Genomic DNA, 21,633 nt, shown 5'->3' with positions numbered 1-21,633 from the left:
AGAATAGTGTAGGTTTTATTTTTCAGAAGTGTGTGCCTGTGTATCTTTGTGGGATATTTCTGAATGGGCAGGAACAAATGCTATCTAGACTTTGGCTATTACTAGCATTTGTGCTGTTATGGAATGTGCTGAAAGCAAAATGCTTAAAACAGAATCTGTGATAAAATTATTTTCTACAGCCCTACCACAGATTTTCATTGTTGTATTGCTCAATTGCTTTAAGATGACGTATAGATGGCCCCTTACTCTTCTTTTACATGTCAGAGTAATCAGAGCTTATTCACAGCTCCGTGGGATTCTTTCTTCCTATTTGTTCTTGATTTGTTTTAAAAGTGCATAGCAAAATAAAATAATTTACAGGTGTAGCTTTCTGTCAGAATTGCAAATGTTATAAAAGCTGATTCATTCTTCTCCCTTTGTGGTTTATTTAATTATGAATTGTTGGGAAATGCAAGGGTACCCAGGTCAACCACAATAAAGGTAGAATAAGGCAATAAATAGTTCCATATATGGTTATGTCCAGAGGTGGGCTACTGCCTGTACGGGGGGGGACACAGTGGGGCAGCGAAAATGGAACTCCACCCCAGAGCACCCAATTTGCACTGAAAGATGTTGAAAGAAAATACAGGGCAGCCTGCATAAGCCACGCCCACAGTGTGGTAGTAAAATATTTGGTAGCCCTTCACTGGTTATGTCAATAACTAAATGGGATTCTACATACTATATATCTTTTCAGGGTCTAGTAGATGGGGAAATAAGGCAGGTTGTTCTTGTTTTAATACCTGAATATTATCAAATAGAGTTATAATGAGTCTTTTTATAGGAAAGTTGGGGAATATAATCTATTAATGGTCCTTTTGCCTCGTTTTCAGCCACTGAGCACTACTAATTCATGGTGAAAAAATGATGTCTTTTGTGGTTCTATTATTAGTTACTGGCTGAGGTTTAGATAGCTTTAATGCAACTTACTTTATTATTCTATTTTTTATTCTATTTTTAAATTTATCTATTCTGTTTTTGTGCATGGTGGGACTGGTCTCTGGGTGTCACACGGCTTTTGTTGCAAATGACAATTTGTTGGTTTTGGCAATGACAATAAATTTATTATTACTATTATTATTATTATTATTATTATTATTATTATTATTATTATTATTATTATTATTGGTTGCCAATAGACTTCCAGGCACAATTCAAAGTGCTGTCCTTATAAAGCCCTACCTAGAAGCACTGAAGTACCTTCAGGACCACCTGCTATAAATACAAATAAGTGTACATCTTAATCTCTATGGAGATTCTCAGTCATCCAGATCATGGTTAGTTATCCCAAAGGTGTTTTTTCAAAAGGCAACTGGATTTCTTTTTCTTTGAAGACATTTCACTTCTAAGCGAAGAAACTTCTTCAGAATTTTACGGAAGGAAGTTCTTCAAGGAAAAACAATAGAACCCAGTTACATATATTTTTCATTAATCTCCCTTCATAGTCTACCATGCAATCTGTGGTCTTCTGAGGCAAAAAACCCATGAGGCTTAAAAGTGACCCAGCACTAGCTTCAAAGAAGATTGTCTAACCCTAGCAAAAATTGAGCTAGATTCATTATTATGGTAGTTTCTTATCCTCATTTTGGTTTGGGATTTGCTAATCAAGGTGATGCTCCACCACCAAAGAAGATCAGTTCCTGGTTTCTCTCCAAGGGACAGGGTAAGACCCGTGATGAGACAGCTGATTATATTCCACATGACATATATGTGATTGGAACACAAGAAGACTCCTTGGGGGAAAAAGAATGGCAAGAGACTCTAAGACATTCCTTACAGGAGATTACCAGTATCAGCTTCAAAGTGGTAAGAGTTTTTATGAATGTTTAAAATTGTGGTCCCAGAGTAGATTGTTCTGTTGTTCCATGAAAACAACAGTCAACATGTCAATAATGCATCTGTATTAGCTTTTTTGAAATGATACATTAGATGTCCCTAAAGACTATGTCCCTAAAGACTATTAGATATAGTGATAAAGTCTTCAAATCAAACTCAATTTGTGACTCCATGGACATGCCGCACGAATCCCAGCGACCGGTTAGGTCCCACAGAGTTGGCCTTCTCTGGGTCCCATCAACTAAACAATGTCGTTTGGCGGGACCCAGGGGAAGAGCCTTCTCTGTGGCGGCCCCGGCCCTCTGAAACCAGCTCCCCCCGGAGATTAGAACTGCCCCCACCCTCCTTGCCTTTCATAAACTTCTTAAGACCCACCTCTGCCATCAGGCATGAGGGGAACTGAGACATCTCCCCCGGGCCTATACAGTTTATGCATGGTATGTTTGTGTGTATGTTTGCTTTTAATAATGGGGTTTTTAGTGTTTTTTAAATTATTAGATTTGTTTTTACATTACCTTTATTATTGCTGTGAGCCTCTCTGAGTCTACAGAGAGTGGCGGCATACAAATCTAATAAATAAATTAAATAAATAAATAAATGTAGTTTCCTTGCCAAAGAAACTGGGTGGAATTTCCCTTTGTGCTAATTCCAAAATGGAGTTACTGTTCATCAGCAAATATTTGGGCAATACAATAACATTAATCCTGATAGTTTCTATGGATGCACTTGTAATCCATTAAAAGATTTAGTTGATGATCTGGAATTCTGCTGGCTCTTGGCTCCTGTTAAAATAGCAGGTGCTAATCATGGCCAGGGATTCCTTTGGCCAGCTTCAGCTGAAGCACCAGTTAAGAATCACCTGGATCAAGATGATCTGGTGACAATAATTCATGACCATCATCTCTTTAAAATAGGTAACATGCCTTAAGGACCGCCTTCTGCTGCACGAATCCCAGTGACCGATTAGGTCCCACAGAGTTGGCCTTCTCTGGGTCCTGTCGACAAAACAATGCCGTCTGTCGGGACCGAGCCTTCTCTGTGGCAGCCCTGGCCCTCTGGAATCAACTCCCCCCAGAGATCAGGACTGCCGCCACCCTCCTTGCCTTTCGCAAACTCCTAAAAACCCACCTCTGCCGCCAGGCATGGGGAAATTGATTCCCCTTGGCGGTCCCATTTTATGTATGGTTTGTTTGGGATGTATGATTGTTTTTAAATCAAGGGTTTTAACTGTTCTGTTTTTAATCATTGGATTTGTATTGTATATTGTTGTTGTTAGCCACTCCGAGTCTTCGGAGAGGGGCAGCATACAAATCAAATCAAATCAATAAATAGGGAGGAAGGGAGGAAGGAAGGGAGGGAGGGAGGAAGGAAGGAAGGAAGGAAGGAAGGAAGGAAGGAAGGAAGGAAGGAAGGATGTGGAGTTACCTGTGAAAATGATTCAAAAGCGGCAACTGGTTTAAAATGCAATTGCAAGATTGCTAACAAGTTACCCTTAGCAAGTGGAGAATGATATGATTTTTAAGTCACCGAAATGATTACAAATAGATTTTCGGCCCTTACTCAATGTTTTTTAAACCACTTTTTAAAATAGTACTAGATTATATCAGATAATGACTTGCTTAGAGCCCATTTATCTGATATGGGTATATAGAGAGAGCCTGTTAAGGCCCTCCATTGTTGTGAGGTACCCTTTATAGGTATGGAATAGATGGCAGGCCTTCTCAAGGGTGGCCCCACTTACTGAAATGCATACTTATCCCTGGAGTTGGTGATTCCAATTTTCTTTGGTTTTCAGAAGGAAGTGAAAACTATTCTATTATAGCAGTCTCAAAACACTTTGTTGTACAGTGGTACCTCTACCTACGAACGCCTCTACTTACGAATTTTTCTTGATAAGAACCGGGTATTCAAGATTTTTTTGCCTCATCTCAAGAACCATTTTCCACTTACAAACCTGAGCCTCCAAAACTGTAACCGGAAAAGGCAGGGAGAAGCCTCCGTGGGGCCTCTCTAGGAATCTCCTGGGAAGAAACAGGGCCGGAAAATGTGGGGAGAAGCCTCTGTGAGGCCTCTCTAGGAATCTCTTGGGAGGAAACAGGGCCTCCTGTTTTTTATGACAACATAAAAATATAATTTATTGGAGAAGGGTTATGTCCCTAGTTATTGTAATCCAGATACCTAGATTTATGTGCTGTGCAGTGCAGCAGCTGATTTTTACCTTTTTTAAAAAATAGATAGCAACCCATACTCTCTGGAACATCAGAACTGTTGTATTGGCGAAACCTGAACATGAAAATCGCATCAGCCACCTCTGTGTTGATACTGTGAAGACTGGAATTGCAAACAGGCTGGGTAAGATTTGGGCAGACACCCAAAAAGACATTTTAAATTGCTGTTTTTCAAATATTGACTTTCCTATGCTATAAAATAAAGTGGAACAAAATTACCTATGTTATATATAGGTCTCCAGTTATTTACAAATGAAATTGCAAAAAACCAAATGTTTCTTTGTTTATTCATTTTATATGGTAGGTCATTTTACTCTCACTGGGTGGCTAACTGTTCATTAAAAAAATAAAAACAACAAATTCAACTTAAAATCTAAAGCGAAACCTATAAAAACCTGTTGTGGTTAGCTCTGGCCCAGCTCCTGCCCCAAGGAATGTGCAGGTGGATGTGGGGGAAACATCCACATGCCACAGGCCTGTTTTGCTCCAGATGGAATCTGCCGACAAAGCCTCCTCTGACCAAGGAAGCGTGAGTGACAAGGAAGAGGGGAGTTTGGCAGACAGCTCAGGAGGAGATCAATCATCTGTATCATCCCTGGATTCTGAACAAGAATTAATGACACATCCACGCATAGGAGACAACAACTGAAGGATTATTACAAGAGAAAATGAGCCCACCTGTGGTTGGGTGGGGCTGCTGTAATTAGTGCTACAGATAAAAGTGCAGCTTGGTGTTTTAGCCTCATGGCAGTTTATCTGATTCATTGTTTCATCAAGATCCTGGTTTTTGTGCTGTTCAAAATTGTGTGGGGACTCTCTGAACTTTAGAATTGGACTCAATTTCCCAGTTATTGGGTGAGCAATTGGACTTCATTTAACCTGTGCCTTGTGTGTACCAGAAAATCCCTTTGACATTTAAAAAGGGAGCTGTTTCTGTTTTTCTGTTTATAAAAACTTTTGGGTTTTCCTTTTATCGTGTGGTGTGTGTCTTCCTGGACTAATTACCCTGTAATTACGGGCGGTTGAAACACGCCGGCAGAACAAAAACCATTAAAGAATATATGAAGTACCAAAACCTACAAAAAGCATGGCATCCCATCCAGTCATGCAGTCTGATTCAACTAAGTTTATGGCTCCAGCACCTGGAGGAAGAATCCTATGTTTAAATCTTTCTAAAGACTAATGGAATTGGGGCCATCCAAATTGCAGTTTTTTGACAGCAGTTGCCATAACAAAGAAGACATAATAAAGGGATTGGAAGCTTGCCAGAAGTATGCTAGATCTAATGGGATGAGCAGGAAAAAAATTGAGATTGGTGATCCGGTAGATAACTGCCTGCCATTCAAAATTTTATAGGTAACCACCAGCATTCTGAATTGCACCCAGAAGCCTCCTGGGTCCAGTGCAGCTCACGGAGTTATGGTATTATATGGTTATTCTTCATTGTCCATCAAACTGCTTTTGTTGCTTCATTCCAAGCCTGCAAGTTTACGAATAGAGTCAATTGGCACCTAGAGTTTTGCAAACAACCAACATATTGAGTTGTTTGCCAACTCTAACAATGGAAGGAGACCCCAAAACCCATAACTATTTAATCTTCCTAGGATTGGGCTGAAACCTTACCTACAGCTTCTGAGTACCAAGCTCATAACACCATATTTTGGGATGCAAAGGAATCTGATACTGACATAGAGTTTCATTTATCCTGATGATCAGATTTCATTCACGGAAAATTCCATGGTTAGAAAACTACTGCTTGGGTTTTCCTTGTGTTCTTGTTAATGGAACCCATAAAGCTTTTAGACAAAACATTATTGAAACAGATGTCAGGTCCCCAAGAGCTAAGAAAGACGTGTAGAGCGCGTACTTCTGAACAGTTTCTTGTATTATTTCTCACCTATAGACAGAAATCTTGCAAAACTAAGCAAGTATTTGCATAACTAAAGATATCTTCTGAGAATTGCTAGAGCAGAACCTTCTTAACTCTCTGTCTCCCAACAAATTACCTAAGCATTGTTGTCTCTTTGCCTTTGGAACAGAGCACTACTTCCTGGGAATCCAGATTATATTCCACAATACATAACAGGATTTGGGGTTGATGCATTAGATTTTAAGGCTCGCTAACTGCTCTATATTGTGAAGATGGCCTTAAATTAGGCAATTGGGCTAAGAGGCATGTATAAATGCACCAGTGTGCATACCATCCCTGTCCAAATGTTCTCCTTTTATTTCTACCCATATTGCATATATAAAGAATGTTATGTCCATGTATATTACCAAATACATAACAAAAGAACTTGACAAAATAATAAGTAAAATAAACATTCTGTCGGTATGCTTCAATCTAAGTCTTCCCAGTTTTGACCAGTTCACATGATCTATCCATCACATTGATTCTTCATATAATCTGAGCTAAGTTATGATCATAACTTTAATTTTTTGCTTCCTAAAATCTAAAAATGATGATATCACTTTAAAATGTCTTCTTTTAATTTAAAAAAAATTAACCAGATGCAGAAAAGAAAAAGATAGAAACAATTAAAAAATGGAAATAAAAAAGTTTCAAGTTTCAAGTTCAAGTTTATTGGATTTATATGCTGCCCCTCTCCGAAAACTCGGGGCGGCTAACAACAATCATGAACAATATACAATAAAAGCATAAAAGAAGAAATAGATGCAAAAATCTCAATCCTTAACTAGCAAGCTAAATGTTGAACACAAGGGGAAATACTAATCAGACTCTACAACAGTGGTTCTCAAACTTTTTAATGCCTTGACCCCTTAATACAGTTCCTCATGTTGTAGTGGCCCCCAACCATAAGTCTACTGCCAATTCTCCCAGCAGAGCTTTAAGTTGATTGGCAGGAAGATAAATGCCTGATTGTTTGAATTGTAAAAATAACTTCCAAGGCGTCAGAATAGAAGCTTTAGTTCCTAACACCATGGGAAATTTGTCTTTTCCCAAAGTCTTAGGAGAACCCTGTGAAATGGTCGTCCCGACCCCCAGGGTTGAGAACCACTGCTCTACAATATCAGTAGAAAATTAATTAATTAATCAATCAATCAATCAATTAATTAATTAATTTGCAAGTTTCCTGTATATACCTTTTTACAACTATTCACCTCTATGTAAAAACGAATGTTACTAAAATAGGAACTAAGTGCTTATGAAGACATTACAGTATTTGGATTCAATCGAATAATAAAAAATCTGTTTATGGTTTCCATAGCAATTGGTGAGATATGCAATTGTTTCCCTAATTACAATTTCCCCTGGAATTCCATTAATGCTGCTCAGGTAGATTTTTTTTCAGATGTATTTTTTTCTATGAAATATAGAAACACTCTACCCAGTGTTTATAAAATAAATGAATGCTATACATACATACATACATACATACATACATACATACATACATACATACATACATACATAAATACATATTACATATTACATAATATTGTAATTACAAGAAAATTATGGCATGTTTGGAAGAACAGTAGATAACAGTAGATAATGTATAATGTTTGTGTGAGCCAAGACATAATGGGGGGAGGGGGGGGTAAACCTAATCAACCAAAAACTCATAGAGATCTTCACTATTTTTCATACTAAAATTTGGCATATTGAAGTGCTTCCACAAATCATTACAATCAACAACTGTCTCTAAGTTGAATGATAAATTACAGTTGTGGCCAAAATTGTGGAAACCTTTTGGGAAAAGGGTATTTTTGAGGGCTAATAACACCACTTTTTTTAGTAATACCATAAAATTATTTTTCAATTGAAAGATAATTAAATCAAGAATGTAATGCAATTATCTATATCTATTATTGCAATTTTCTATTATCTATATTCTATATAGTTATAGCCAGATAACCAGGAAAAGGAAGCACAATTTGCTTAAGTTGATATCAGGTAGCTTTCCTTCATTTGATTGTAGCCAATAAGCACGAATGTTTAGAGAGCCAATCAGGTGTCATCTTGTTTGGGCAATGAGCCAATCAGATCGCAACAGGATTCAGTTATTGATGTCATATATTGAAGCAGAAAGGAGTGTGTTATGTGATTGCTATCAAGTTGGCTGGGGGTTTTGTGCTCTTTAGTAAGCTTGTAAAACATAATAAAAATAAAGTAATGGTGCAAAGACTTGACTGGTCACCCAGAAAGCGATGTAAAATTAAGTGAACAAGGCTACATTTACAAAGAAATTAGAAGAAAAATGGGTGGAAACTTAACCAAAGGTGGCATTTCTAAGTTTTTAAAGAGGTATAAGGAGACTCAGTCACTGCAAAACTACACTGGTAAAAGCAGGAAAAGGAGCACAACAGCAAATGATGATAGAAGAATTAAGAGAATGTGCCTACGTGACAGAAGAAAATCATCTGGGTGTATGCAAGATTAAGTGGCACAATGCAATGTGAAGTTGAGTGCAAGGACTGTTCGGCGCAGACGGGAGGAATTTGGCCCAAAATCTAGAATTCCACCAAAAAAGCCATTTTTATCTCTCAAACAAAGATCGAAAAGACTAAACTGAGCAAAATTCCATGTTGCCTGGACAGAGGCTATATAATTTTATGGTACTACTAAAAAAAAAAGTGGAGTTATTTATTTATTATTTGGATTTCCATGCCACCCTTCTCCATAGACTCAGGGAGCCTCTTAGCCATCAAACCTCAAAAATATTGTACACTTTTCCCAAAAGGTTTCCATAATTTTGGCCACTACTTTATATCTCTCAACTCTATTCTCTAACTGCAACTGCACTGATGACCTCTACAACACATTCTTGCTATAGATTAAAACAATCATCAGACTTTATGTACCGTTAACATCTACCAGAAAAATCTATCAAGAAAAATAACCTCCCCATCTCAATAAGAAAATTACAAACAAAGAAAAAATCCTTGTGGCTTAAAAACAGAAAAGGACAAGTAGCAAACTTCAAAAGCCGTTATAAAAGCATATGCAATCAAGAAAAGCAGAATGTCTCCACTACCACAGCATACAAGAATAAAACCTCCTACGCACCAAGTCCATTCGAGCCTTCTACAACTTTGTTAACAACAAACTCAAAGACTCTAGACCTATCCCACCTCTCAAAGGACCCAACAACAAAGAATACCACGATGATCCATCCAAAGCTAACCTCCTCAACTCATTCTTTGGCTCTGTCTTTGTTAACAGCAACGGCGCATCCCCTAATTTCATCTCTCGCACCTCAAACTCTCTAAACGACCTAACCCAAATAGACTTCACTGAAGACCGAGTTTTAAAAGCATTACGTGACCTTAAACCTTCTCTATCAGTCGGACCAGACGGTATATATGCATAGTTCTCTTCTGCTATAGCTGAACCTCTGAGTATAATTTTTGAAAAATCCTTCAGCACCAGCACACTTCCTAAGCTATGGTTGAAAGCAATGGTCATCCCCATCTTCAAAAAAGGAGACCCTTCTCTTGTAGATAACTACAGACCAATATCACTATGCTGCGTCCCATGCAAAGTCATGGAATCAATTATAAACCAATCAATTACTCTCCACCTTGAAACTAATCTACTCTCTAACAAACAATTTGGATTCAGAAAAAAAACCTATCTTGTAACCTACAGCTCCTCCACTGCAAAAACATTTATCTCCCTTCAACTCATCTTGACGCCTTAAACAGGATCTAAGTATTGCCCACAAGATCATATGCTGCAACGTCCTGCCTGTCAACGACTACTTCAGCTTCAACCACAACTACACAAGAGCACACAACAGATACAAGCTTAATATTAACCACTCCAAATTGGACTGTAAAAAATACGACTTTAGTAATTGAGTTGTCAAAGCGTGGAACTCATTACTGGACTCCATAGTATCTTCCCCTAACCCCCAACATTTTACCCTTAGACTGTCCACAGTTGACCTCTCCAGATTCCTAAGAGGTCAGTAAGGGGCGTGCATAAGTGCACTAGCGTGCCTTCCATCCCGTCCTATTGTCTCTCCTATATCTCATATATCGTATCTACTATTCTAATCTTCTTTTACTACTCTCATAATATTCTTCTATTCTCTTATTGATATATTCTATTCCTATATTTTCACTTCTATTCTTTCTCTAATATATTTTACTTGAGTATATCCTCTATAACCTTCATTATGTATTATTGTGCATTGGACTAAATAAATAAATAAATAAAATAAAATAAATCACCTGCCTATTACAGATATAATGGGAATCCAGGGATGCTTAGTATCTTTGCAGGTATATGTATTTTTATATTACAGTTTACTTTCAGAAATAACTTTGCAATGCAGTAATTTGTTCAATTAAAATTAACATTATAAGGGATTCTTTGGTCTATTTTCAAAACACTAGTAAATTGATTAAATTCTGTTGAGTGGAAAGGAGAAAATTAACTTTTGCTTTGTAAAAGGTTTCTGAGAAAACCTTCAGGAGGTTTCCGTTCCTCAGTTCTGCATCTTCAAAGAAGTGTTTTAGCTTAAATAGCAAGAGGAAGGATTTATTTTTAAAACGGTTCTGTTTCTTCTTTCGTTTTCTGTTTCCAACAGGCAACAAAGGAGCTGTAGGGGTGTCATTCATGTTTAATGGAACCTCCTTTGGATTTGTGAACAGCCATTTGACTTCAGGAAGTGAGAAGAAACAGAGGTAAATTATTATTACCTTCCTAAGGGCCATCTGAGGCACCAGTTGTTTCTGCTACAGAGTTTCCACTGAGTACAAATGGATAATCAGCTACTAAAGCTATAAATGTGAAGCTTATAACTATGAAGATCAGGGCCCTAGGCCTCCTTCCCTCCTGGTGATTAATTGCTGAAGGCATTTTTTTCAGAAAAGATAACTAGAAGATTCATCTTATTTATTTTATTTATTTATTCAACTTTTATGCCTCCCTTCTCCTTAGACTCAGGGTGGCTTACAACATGTTAGCAATAGCACTTTTTAACAGAGCCAGCATATAGCCTCCACAATCCAGGTCCTCAGTTTAGCCACCTCGGAAGGATGGAAGGCTGAGTCAACCTTGAGCCGGTGATGAGATTTGAACCACTGACCTACAGATCTACAGTCAGCATCAGTGGCCTGCAATACAGCACTTTACCTGCTGCGCCACCCTGGCTCTATATGACATGAGAAATATGCAACCTTTTGGATGTTGCCCTAACCAATATGATCAGTGGTATACAGATAGTCCTTGACTTACGACCATAATTGAGCCCAAAATTTCTGTTGTTAAGTGAGACATTTGTTAAGTGAGCTTTGCCATATTTTACGACTTTTCTTGCCACAGTGAATCACTGCAGTTGTTAAGTTAGTAATCCAGTTGTCAAGTGAATCTAGCTTCCCCATTGTCAAAAGGTCGCAAAAAGGAATCACAGGACTGTGAGACACAGCGAGGGTCATAAATATGAACCAGTTGCCAAGCCTCTGAATTTTGATCACATGATTATGTGGATGCTGCAAAGGTCGAAACTGTGAAAAACATTCATAAGTCATGTAACTGAATTGTCACTAAATGAATTGTTGAAAGTCAAGGACTAACTGTAGTTATGCTGAAAATCAGAGTCCTAGAATTCTGATCTAATCCATTATTGTGTTTTCCCAGTGGCTACCAACATCCTTTACTCAGAACCAGTAGTGGGTTGCAGCCGGTACGCCTGGGATTGGCGACGGTGGCGGAAATGGAGATGTGCATGCATCTCCATGGCCTTGATGCATGCACACGCATGCATGCATGAGATTTCACTTCTGCGCATGTGCAGCAAGTGAAATCTCACACAAGGGTGCTCTCGTGCATGAGATTTTGCCGATTTTGGGGGGGGTTGGCTTTTGCGCATGCACAGAAGCAAAAAATCACTGAAAATCGGCAAAACGTCATGTGCAATAAAATCCTTGTGCGAGATTTCACTTGTTGTGCATGCGCAGAAGTGAAATCTCATGCTGAAAGGCATGCACCCCCCTGCAACGATCCCAGGAGGCATACTGGGAGCAGCCAGTAAGTGGAACCCTCACCTGCTCCGAACTGAAGAATTTAGAGAAGGGGTGTCACACACAAGGCCCGTGGGCCGAATCTGGCCTGCGGGGTGCTTAGATATGGCATGAAAACACTGAAGGACTAGCCCATGGTGCCTCTGCGAGTGAAAACAGAGCTTGGGAGGTTGTGACAGCCTCCTGCAACCCTCTGCCAGTAAAAATGAGCTCCATTTTTTGCTGGCAGAGGATTGCAGGAGGCTGTCACAGCCTCCCAAGCTCCATTTTCATTGGCAGAGTGCTTAGGCCACCACAGGTGCCTCCAACACAAATGAAATTGAGCTGGCCACAGATACCCTGGCCACACCCACCTAACCCCCAACGTCAAACACAACCCTAGTGCGTCCCTCAAATGAATTCGAGGTTGACACCCCTGATTTAGAGCACTAAATCCTACTGCATCCCACTAGATACCACTACAAAAAATAGTGGGTGGGGATATAATACCTGTTTTATGTTACTGACATGAAAATCAAACATTTTCAATGATTGCAGTACACTGCAGCCAACTGTTTAATATCTTTCCCCATCTGTCACAATCAGTAAAAGCATTGAAGTTAATCATAAGAAACCTATAAAAACTGATACTAAATTGTAATTTTTAATTTTATCAATGTTATAGTGGTGGCTATTTGCACCCGTTCATTGGTTGTGCATCTTTATTGGTTGTGCATCACTTCATCAGGTGGTGCTGGGAAACAGTTCTCTCCTCTTTTGTTTTTTTACTTCTCAGTATTATTAATTCAGCATACTGAACAATATTCATCTTTTAAAGTAAATATCCTTATAATGTCAGGCCTCCCAGAGTTACTTAGGTGAGATGGGCAGCATAGTTCCCTCTAAGCTGAGCAGTGAGCAATCGCTCACTTAAAAATCATCATCAACTCAGAGTTTTCCAAACCTGCCCAGAAGCTGAGAGGGAAAGAGTGAGAGGGAAGGAGAGAGAGAGGAAGAGAGAGAAACAGAAAAAAGAGAGGAAGGAAAAGAGAAAGAAAAAGAATGGGAGTAAGGAAGAGAGAAAGAAAATCAAAATCTAGTTTGAAACTAGCTCAACTATTTAAGTGGCATTTTGATATTGATAGATGAAGTAGACCCAGAGACAGGGTTTGAGCAATCGGTACTTTTATTCAGCTCAGAGAATAAGTGACAGCTCAGCAAGGTAAAGTGACGATTCAGCGAGTACCGACTGGCTCTGCAGGGAGAAGCCGCTTCTTTTATACTTTTGCGGTTCCCGCCAAAGCGAGAGCCGGCCGCGTCTGAGCCAATCAGGAGCGACTTCCTGCTTGGGCTCAGACAGCGCTGGAAAAGAGGAACAAACTATTTACAGCGTTACAAGGTAGCCATTTCAGGATACAACACCCCTCCCCTCATAGTTGGACCCATCCATCAAGAAAGCCACGTGACGAAGTCGTCCAATCGGTGAGGCCTTCGAGACTCTCGCGCTGACCTGCGCAGTCCATTTTCTCCTTCGCCACTGACTGTGGAGGATGGCTCGCCGCTGTTCTCCCGGTGCGGCGGACTAGGCCTGGCGGGCCCAACGAAGGCCTCGGAGGACGAGGATGGCTCGGCGTCGCTGGATGGTTCCCCCTGGCCCGATAAGTCTCTCTGCGTGTTTCTTAGCTCGGGCAATGTATAAAAGTCTGTTGAGGGGGGAGAGTCCGAGTCAGCGGGTTGTTGTAATTGGTTTTCAGTTCGTTTCCGAATGTGGTCTATGTGTCGTTTCCACAAACGACCATCCTCCAGTTTAACAATATAAGTCTTGGGTGCATTTTGCTTAACAATAATTCCCTTCATCCAGTTTACATTTCCATCAAAGCATTTTACATATACATTTTGACCCAAATACATTTCTCTTTCTGGTTTTATGCACATTTGGTTATTATTCAAACAGAACCTTGGGTTTAACCTGTCTAGTGGTGACCTCAACTTTCTCCCCATCAATAACTCTGCAGGGCTTACATGTGTGTGCGAGTTAGGGGTAATGTGCTGGGTTAATAAGAATTGGTCCAAGTTCTGTTGCACATCTCCAGGGCCTGACCTGTGCAATGCCTCTTTAGCCACCCTTACGTAACGTTCTGCCAACCCGTTAGCCCAGGGCGAGTAAGGCGAGATGAGGGCATGTCTGACCCCCAGGCCATCTAGGAATAATTCGAATTGCCTGGCTGTTAGTTGTGGTCCATTGTCAGACACCAATAGATCAGGGCAACCATGGGATGCAAACAGTCTGCTCAATACCTTGATAGTGGCACTTGTGGTTATGTTGTTCATTGCTATTATTTCCAACCATTTGGAGAAAGCATCAACCACTATTAGGAAATACTGAGACCCCACTGGGCCAGCAAAATCAATGTGGATCCTAGACCAAGGGCCAGCAGGCTGTTCCCACTCAGCCGGAGTTGTTTTGGGGGGATTGGGCCTAGACTCTTGGCACGGGTCACACTTTGAAACCCAACTTTCAATATCAGCATCAAGCCCTGGCCACCATAAATGCCCCCTTGCTAGGCTCTTCATCCTGACAATCCCAGGATGGCCCACGTGTAACATTCTGAGTACCTTTTCCCTTAGGCGTTTGGGGATGATCACTCTATCCCCCCACAGCAAACAACCTTTTACATATGACAATTCAAGCCTTTTGTTCTTAAAATCACACAATTCAGGTTTAACAATATCATTTTGCCATCCCTTTAGAACACAGTTCACTACTTGTTTCAGGATTTGGTCTTGCTGCGTGTGTGCAGCTACCTCTTTTGCTGTGGTTAGTGGGTTTTCCTCGAGTTCTATCATTAGCACGTCTGTGGTTGGAACAGGGTCTTCTACCAAGTCTGCTATGGGGCATCTGCTGAGGCCGTCTGCATGATTGATTTCCTTCCCCCCCTTGTGGGTGAGCTCATACTGATACCCAGAGAGGAAAAGGGCCCATCTGATTAGTCTTGGAGACATAAAAGGTGGAGTGGGCTTGTTGGGGGCTAGCAGGCCTAGTAGGGGTTTGTGGTCAGTGACTAGCTCAAAATTTCTTCCAAAAATGTAATTGTGAAACTTCTTTACCCCTGCCACTAATGCCAGAGCCTCCTTGTCTAATTGGCTATAATTTCTCTCCGTGCTGGTCATGGTTCTTGAAAAAAATGCTATTGGGGCCTCTGTCTGATTAGGTAGAACGTGAGCTAGGACTCCTCCTATGCCGTACGGCGAAGCGTCGCACGTGAGCCTAATGGGTAGTGAGGCACTATATTGGACTACTACACTTTTAGAAGTTAGTAAATTTTTTATTTGAGCAAAGGCTTCACGTTCAATTTTCCCCCATGTCCAGCGGGCTTCCTTCTGGAGTAAACGATGGAGAGGCTCTGCTACTGTTGCCTTCTGCTTTAAAAAAACGGAATAAAAATTAAGGAGGCCCAAAAATGCTTGCAACTCACTCTTATCTCGTGGCTCTGGGGCTTCTCTAATTGCTCTCAGCTTCTCAGTTGTGGGGTGGATACCTTCCTTATCTATTTTATATCCTAGGAATTCAATACTGTTAGTTCCCCAGACACATTTATCAGGCTTGATTCATAACCCTTTGTCCTGTAGCCTCTTAAGTACTTCCCTTATTCTTTTGTTCACTTGTTCCTGGTTTTCCCCTGCAATTAAGATGTCATCAAAATATGGGATGGCCCCATTTACCCCTGACAATAGGCGTTCCATGATGCTCTGGAATATCCCTGGGGCTATGCTCACCCCAAACTGTAACCTCGTGCATTTGAAAGCCCCCCTGTGCGTTACAATTGTTTGAGCGTTTGCTGTTTGTTCATCGACCGGAAGTTGCTGGTAAGCCTGCGCCAGGTCGATCTTTGCGAACCTTTTCCCCTCCCCCAGGGAGTGTAAGAGTTGTTGCACAACCGGAATGGGGTAGGGGTGGTGTTGGAGTGCCTTATTCAGGGTTGATTTGTAATCAGCGCAAACTCTTAAGGAGCCATCTGGCTTCAGGGGTGTCACTATGGGAGTTTCCCATGGCCCCTGTTCCACAGGGACCAAGATACCTTGACTAATGAGTTTGTCCAGCTGTAAGTCTAGCTTGGGGAGAAGCGGGAGGGGAACCCTGCGAGGTTTCAGTCTAACTGGTGGGACCTTGGGGTCAATAGAGAAAGATATGGGGGTTCCCTTATACAATCCTAAGGTGGGGCTGAACACTTCAGGGAACTCTTTCACAAAGTTAGGCATAATATCACAGTTTACATTACACACACCCGAAATTTCAATCCCCAACGGTTCCATCCATGCTAGCCCTAGCAGGGAGTGTTTGGCCCCCGTCACAATAAGCATGGGAAGGGTACATTTGACATTCTTAAATACAATAGGTACATTTGCAGTTCCCAGGACCGAGATTACCCCCCCTTGGAAGTCTCTGATCACCAAAGAGGTTTGAATTAGGTCAGCCTCAGACACATTAGGCATATATAGCTTAAATTTTTCCCAGGGCATGATGGTATATCTCGAACCCGTATCTAGCTCCATTGAGCAAGGCTGGTTATTTAGCAACAACGAGATAACAATTTTAGCCCCCTTTTTGGTTGCCGTGTTATTCACGGAATATTGAGAGTTACCTCTATTGTAGTCTCGGTTAGCGGTGGGGTAATTCCTTTGACCCGAGTTGCGGAACGGTCTCCTTTCTCGCGATTGGGGGGGGTGGTTTTGGGGTCGCTGGTATTGTTGTGTGGCAAAAGTTTCTTCTGGTGCCGTTGCCCTGCATGCGATGGCGATGTGGCCTCTCCGGTTGCAACGGCGGCAAGTGGTGTCGCGGAACGGGCATCGATGGCGCTGGTGATTTCCCCGGCAGCCCGCGCAGGGGGCTGGATGAGTAGCTCTAGGGTGTCTCGGTTGGTCTTGCAGGAGGAGGCAGTCGTCCCCGTTGCTAGTTAGCTGGCCGCGGACGTCTGTTCCCATGGCGCTGGGAGACTCGGCGTCGATTTTGGCAATGGTTTCTCGCCTTCCGTGCTCTTTTAATTCTCTTGCCGCTGCGTCGGCTGCTTCCGCGGTTTGCGCTAATTTGATTACGGTTTGTAGAGTCGGCTCGTCTTCGGTGAGGAGTTTACTTCTCACTGTGTGGTTCTTCATGCCGAAAATCAAGGCGTCGGTGAGGCGAGCTTCCGGATCTTGAAACTTGCATTGAGCGAGTACCGTTCGAAGCCGCGTTGTGAATTGGCTTATCGACTCGGTTTCTCTCTGAGCCATCATGTGAAATTGATGCCGGTAAACCACGGCTGGTCTGGTTGGTTTAAAATGGCTCGCTAGTTTCTGTTGAAGGACGTCCCACGCTGTGGCTCTTGCTTGTTCTGGTTCGGTGAGAGTTTGGGCAAGTCTACGGATCTCTGCGCCGCAGTAGTTTAGAAAAATAGCCCGTCTGCGATCGGCTCCGGCGTCCTGCATTCCCGCCGCCTCGAGGAATATCTCGAAGGTGGCCATGTACTCGTCCCAAGTCATTTTCTCGGCATCGAAAAGTTCTGGAGCCTGGCCGATCTGGATTTTGTCCATGTTGCACGCGAAGTTCTTCCGTTCGTTCGTCGCCAGTGAAGTAGACCCAGAGACAGGGTTTGAGCAATCGGTACTTTTATTCAGCTCAGAGAATAAGTGACAGCTCAGCAAGGTAAAGTGACGATTCAGCGAGTACCGACTGGCTCTGCAGGGAGAAGCCGCTTCTTTTATACTTTTGCGGTTCCCGCCAAAGCGAGAGCCGGCCGCGTCTGAGCCAATCAGGAGCGACTTCCTGCTTGGGCTCAGACAGCGCTGGAAAAGAGGAACAAACTATTTACAGCGTTACAAGGTAGCCATTTCAGGATACAACAATAGAGTTGCCCTATTATGAGCTCACTGTTATAGACACACAGTACAGTATTTTATTTTGAAATTCTCTGAGGCAAAACAGGGTGGGTTTTTTATTTGTTTGTTTGTTTGTTTATTTATTTATTTATTTATTATTCCTGTGCCGCCCAGTCCCGAAGGGACTGCCGCTCAGACACTATACTTTTCCGCCCACCCAAAAAATAGAGGGAACACTGATGGGCAGTGTAGAAATATAATGAATAAAATAACATGAACTTTGCTTTAGGAAACTCAGAGACTTTAGGAGAAAAATACCATCTAAGAGGAATATCGCAAAATTAGGTGATGAAATCTCAGCATGCTGGGTTATTAGGGGAATCTTAGTTGTGCTGTTATTGGTGCTATGTGACTGACATATACTTTACCCATCACATACAAGCTTCATAGGATACGCAACTATATATTCCACAGCTAGGCAACAAAATTTATTTCTGCAAGATCACAGGAGTGAAGATGTTACCTCAGGGGTTAAAAAAAAGTCTGCAAATGAAAACCATTCTCAGAAACCCATCCAATAACTAAACCTGAGCTACATTTATTCTCCACCCTTGCAAGACTGAACATGTTTAATATACTTACTAAAGATACAGACAGATTACTGTGTTAAGGTGTCATCTAATATGTGAGTTGGTAGACGGTATGCTGAATAAATTACCTTGTCCTTATTACCACCAATCTCTATTCTGCCTCGGTAATGAGGCAATTTTAGTGTGCAACATAATGTGAGACTGTGTTAAATGATGAAAGCACATAGTTATGTCAGATTTCATGGTCCGGACACAAATGTGTTGGCTTAGGCTGGCTGTGCTGACCAAAGCTTGGCATTTGTAAAGAAATATATCTGTTTTGTCTGGATGGGTCAACAATCAGAAATAAAAGCCACACATGCTCCGAAGATGATTAAATCAAAAGTACATTGATTAAAACATGTTCAGGCAAAAAATGGTTAACTCTAATTAGATCACTCTGGCAGCATTCCCAGATGAATGACTTGAAGATAAGCATAGTCCAGGCTGGGAGCCAAAGAGTCATTAATTTGTCTTTGAAGTAATTCTGGCAGTTTAACCTGACTTACAGTTCACAAAAGTTTTGTCTTCCGTCCCCTGTCCTAATGTCTCTCTTATATTTCTACTAACTACATGTATATGTATTTATTCCCAATGATTATGTCTTCCATATTATTCCTAATGTCTTTCTTCTATTCTTCTATTGATGTATTTTACATCATCCTCTGAAACTTACATTATGTATTGACAAAATAAATAAATAAAATTAATAAATATGAAGATGCCATGATTGAAAGTGCTCTGGAATCAGAAAATGCTCTCTCAGCTTCAGTTCGCAAGCAGCCATTTTACAAATGTTGTTCACCATGCCCCCTAATCCCCAGACTGTCCCTTATATAGTGACAAGGCATGGCCAAGTGTTCCCTAGAAATACTAACACCAAAACCCTTTCTTTCTTAAATATTCTTGTCTAGATATAGTTCCTCTGTCCCATGCATCTAACAGGGGGTCTTCCTTCTCTAATTCCCCATCGTCCTTTGACTCAATACCATAACTGGGGGTGCTACAATCTCCAATTGATCATCAGTCCCTGACTCCACATCACTCTCACTCTCAGACTCAGGTGACAAGAACACCTAGGATACCAATACGCATCTGTCTCCTGGTCCTCTAAATCTGTGACCAGCTGAGCCGAACGTTATTTTTTCTGGACTAAGAAATTCAGTATGTCATAGTTATAAAACAGCATACCATTCCCAGGCTCATACATATATAGGGAAGGAATATAGGTTATTGAAATTATAAAGTGTCTTCATCAAAGAAAATACTAAATGATTAAGTGGTGATTGTTTTGTTTTGTTTTGTTTGTGTTTCCTTTTGCTGAAGGTCAACAGGGAACATTTCTCTTCCAGGACCATTATATGTCTTAATCCTTTAGATTTGTTACATCTATAACTCTTTGGCTCCATGGAATTGGAACTAGAATTAGATCTAGAAATTCAGCTCATGTGCCTATATAAAGGAAAGCAGATGAACTGTGCTAAATTACCATACGTTCCTCCTTTCTATGGCCCAGTTTCAGCTTCCTTTCGCACTTCCACATTCCCATGGCAACACAAACTACAGTTCCTTCCTTCTGTCCACCTGGCATGTTCATTGCTTAAAGGATGGCCTGCACTGGGGGTTGGTTCTCTATTAAAAGGAAGAAATGAAATTTTCCCTTGAACTTGTTTTAGCATAGCTGTTCTGATGATCAAAAATAACTGGTTACTGTTCCTTTTCACGGAGAATGAAGTAACCTGAGGTGTATCACAAGCAGCTTTTATTACTTATTCACACAAGGAATGATCTACAATTTATTTATTTATTTATTTATTATTTAGATTTGTATGCCGCCCCTCTCCGCAGACTCGGGGCGGCTCACAGCACAACACAACAATTCATAACAAATCCAAATATAATTTAAAATATTTAAAAAAGAACCCCATTTTGCTAACAAACACATACTCAAACATACCATACATAAATTGTACATGCCCGGGGGAGGTGTTTCAGTTCCCCCATGCCTGATGACAAAGGTGGGTTTTAAGGAGTTTACGGAAAGCAGGGAGAGTAGGGGCAGTTCTAATCTCTGGGGGGAGTTGGTTCCAGAGGGTCGGGGCCGTCACAGAGAAGGCTCTTCCCCTGGGGCCCGCCAACCGACATTGTTTAGTTGACGGGACCCGGAGAAGGCCCACTCTGTGGGACCTAATCGGTCGCTGGGATTCGTGTGGCAGAAGGCGGTCTCGGAGGTATTCTGGTCCAGTGCATTTATTATTCCAGAATTTTACTGCTTCAACTACTGAGAGATTTGGAAATGCAGTGGTACCTCTACTTACGAACTTAATTCGTTCCGTGACTGGATTCTTAAGTAGAAAAGTTCAACATTTTTGCTCATTTTACCATACATTATTTGCTCTCCCTCCATTTGAAATCATGGTTCTGAGAGTTCTTTTTTTTTTTTTAATTTTTTTTTTTAATTTTTTTTTATTATTTTTCATAAAATAGACATACAGACATACAAACATTAAACATAGAGTGGGGATGTATTTCCCCGCTTCTTTTGAAAGTATACATTCAAATAGAAAAAAGAATACATAATCAAACATTTGTTAAATGTTAAAAAGTCTAGTAAAAAAATTTCAAATCTTAAATGCAATGTTAGTACGGTATAAGTAAAAATTCTTAATATGTTGTTTATGTGTAATATATTCATCTAATCAAACATTTAAACAAATCTCAGTTACTAAACATACATAAAACAAAATTCTTAATATGTTGCTTGTGAATAAACTATTATATCATGATCATCAACAAATACATTTAAACTAATATTAATATTGTTATTACCTAAATAAAAACAGATATATCTCTTATTTTTTCTTATCTAACCATTTATATATATTATTCCATGTTTCATAATACAACCATTTTTGGGGTGGTCAAAGTTCTTTTGAGAATGCATTGTTTTATGGCAAAACAGCGATCAAATTTTCACAAACATATAGAAATTTGGAGAGTGGAAATTCTAGCAATTTCATATTTTGTGTATTTGACTGTGATGTGTGCATTTGTATTGTGACAGATCTGAA

General features: G+C 40.6%; 1 protein-coding gene across 3 annotated transcripts in view; it reads left to right on the top strand.

Annotated features, from left to right (window-relative positions):
- Positions 1 to 21,633, top strand: part of INPP5D (inositol polyphosphate-5-phosphatase D) — a 170,738-nt gene that overhangs the window by 119,601 nt on the left and 29,504 nt on the right. For all 3 annotated transcript variants that reach the window (XM_070753044.1, XM_070753045.1, XM_070753043.1), the window contains exons 13-15: positions 1,649 to 1,845; positions 4,110 to 4,227; positions 10,664 to 10,760. In XM_070753044.1, coding sequence (XP_070609145.1) covers positions 1,649 to 1,845; positions 4,110 to 4,227; positions 10,664 to 10,760 — 412 coding nt within the window. The remainder of the gene's footprint in view (positions 1 to 1,648; positions 1,846 to 4,109; positions 4,228 to 10,663; positions 10,761 to 21,633) is intronic.

Source organism: Erythrolamprus reginae, chromosome 5 (assembly GCF_031021105.1).
Source record: "Erythrolamprus reginae isolate rEryReg1 chromosome 5, rEryReg1.hap1, whole genome shotgun sequence".
NCBI classification, from domain to species: domain Eukaryota; kingdom Metazoa; phylum Chordata; class Lepidosauria; order Squamata; family Dipsadidae; genus Erythrolamprus; species Erythrolamprus reginae.
The sequence above is the reverse complement of the archived record's forward strand: the minus strand, read 5'-3'. Positions and strand labels throughout refer to the sequence as shown.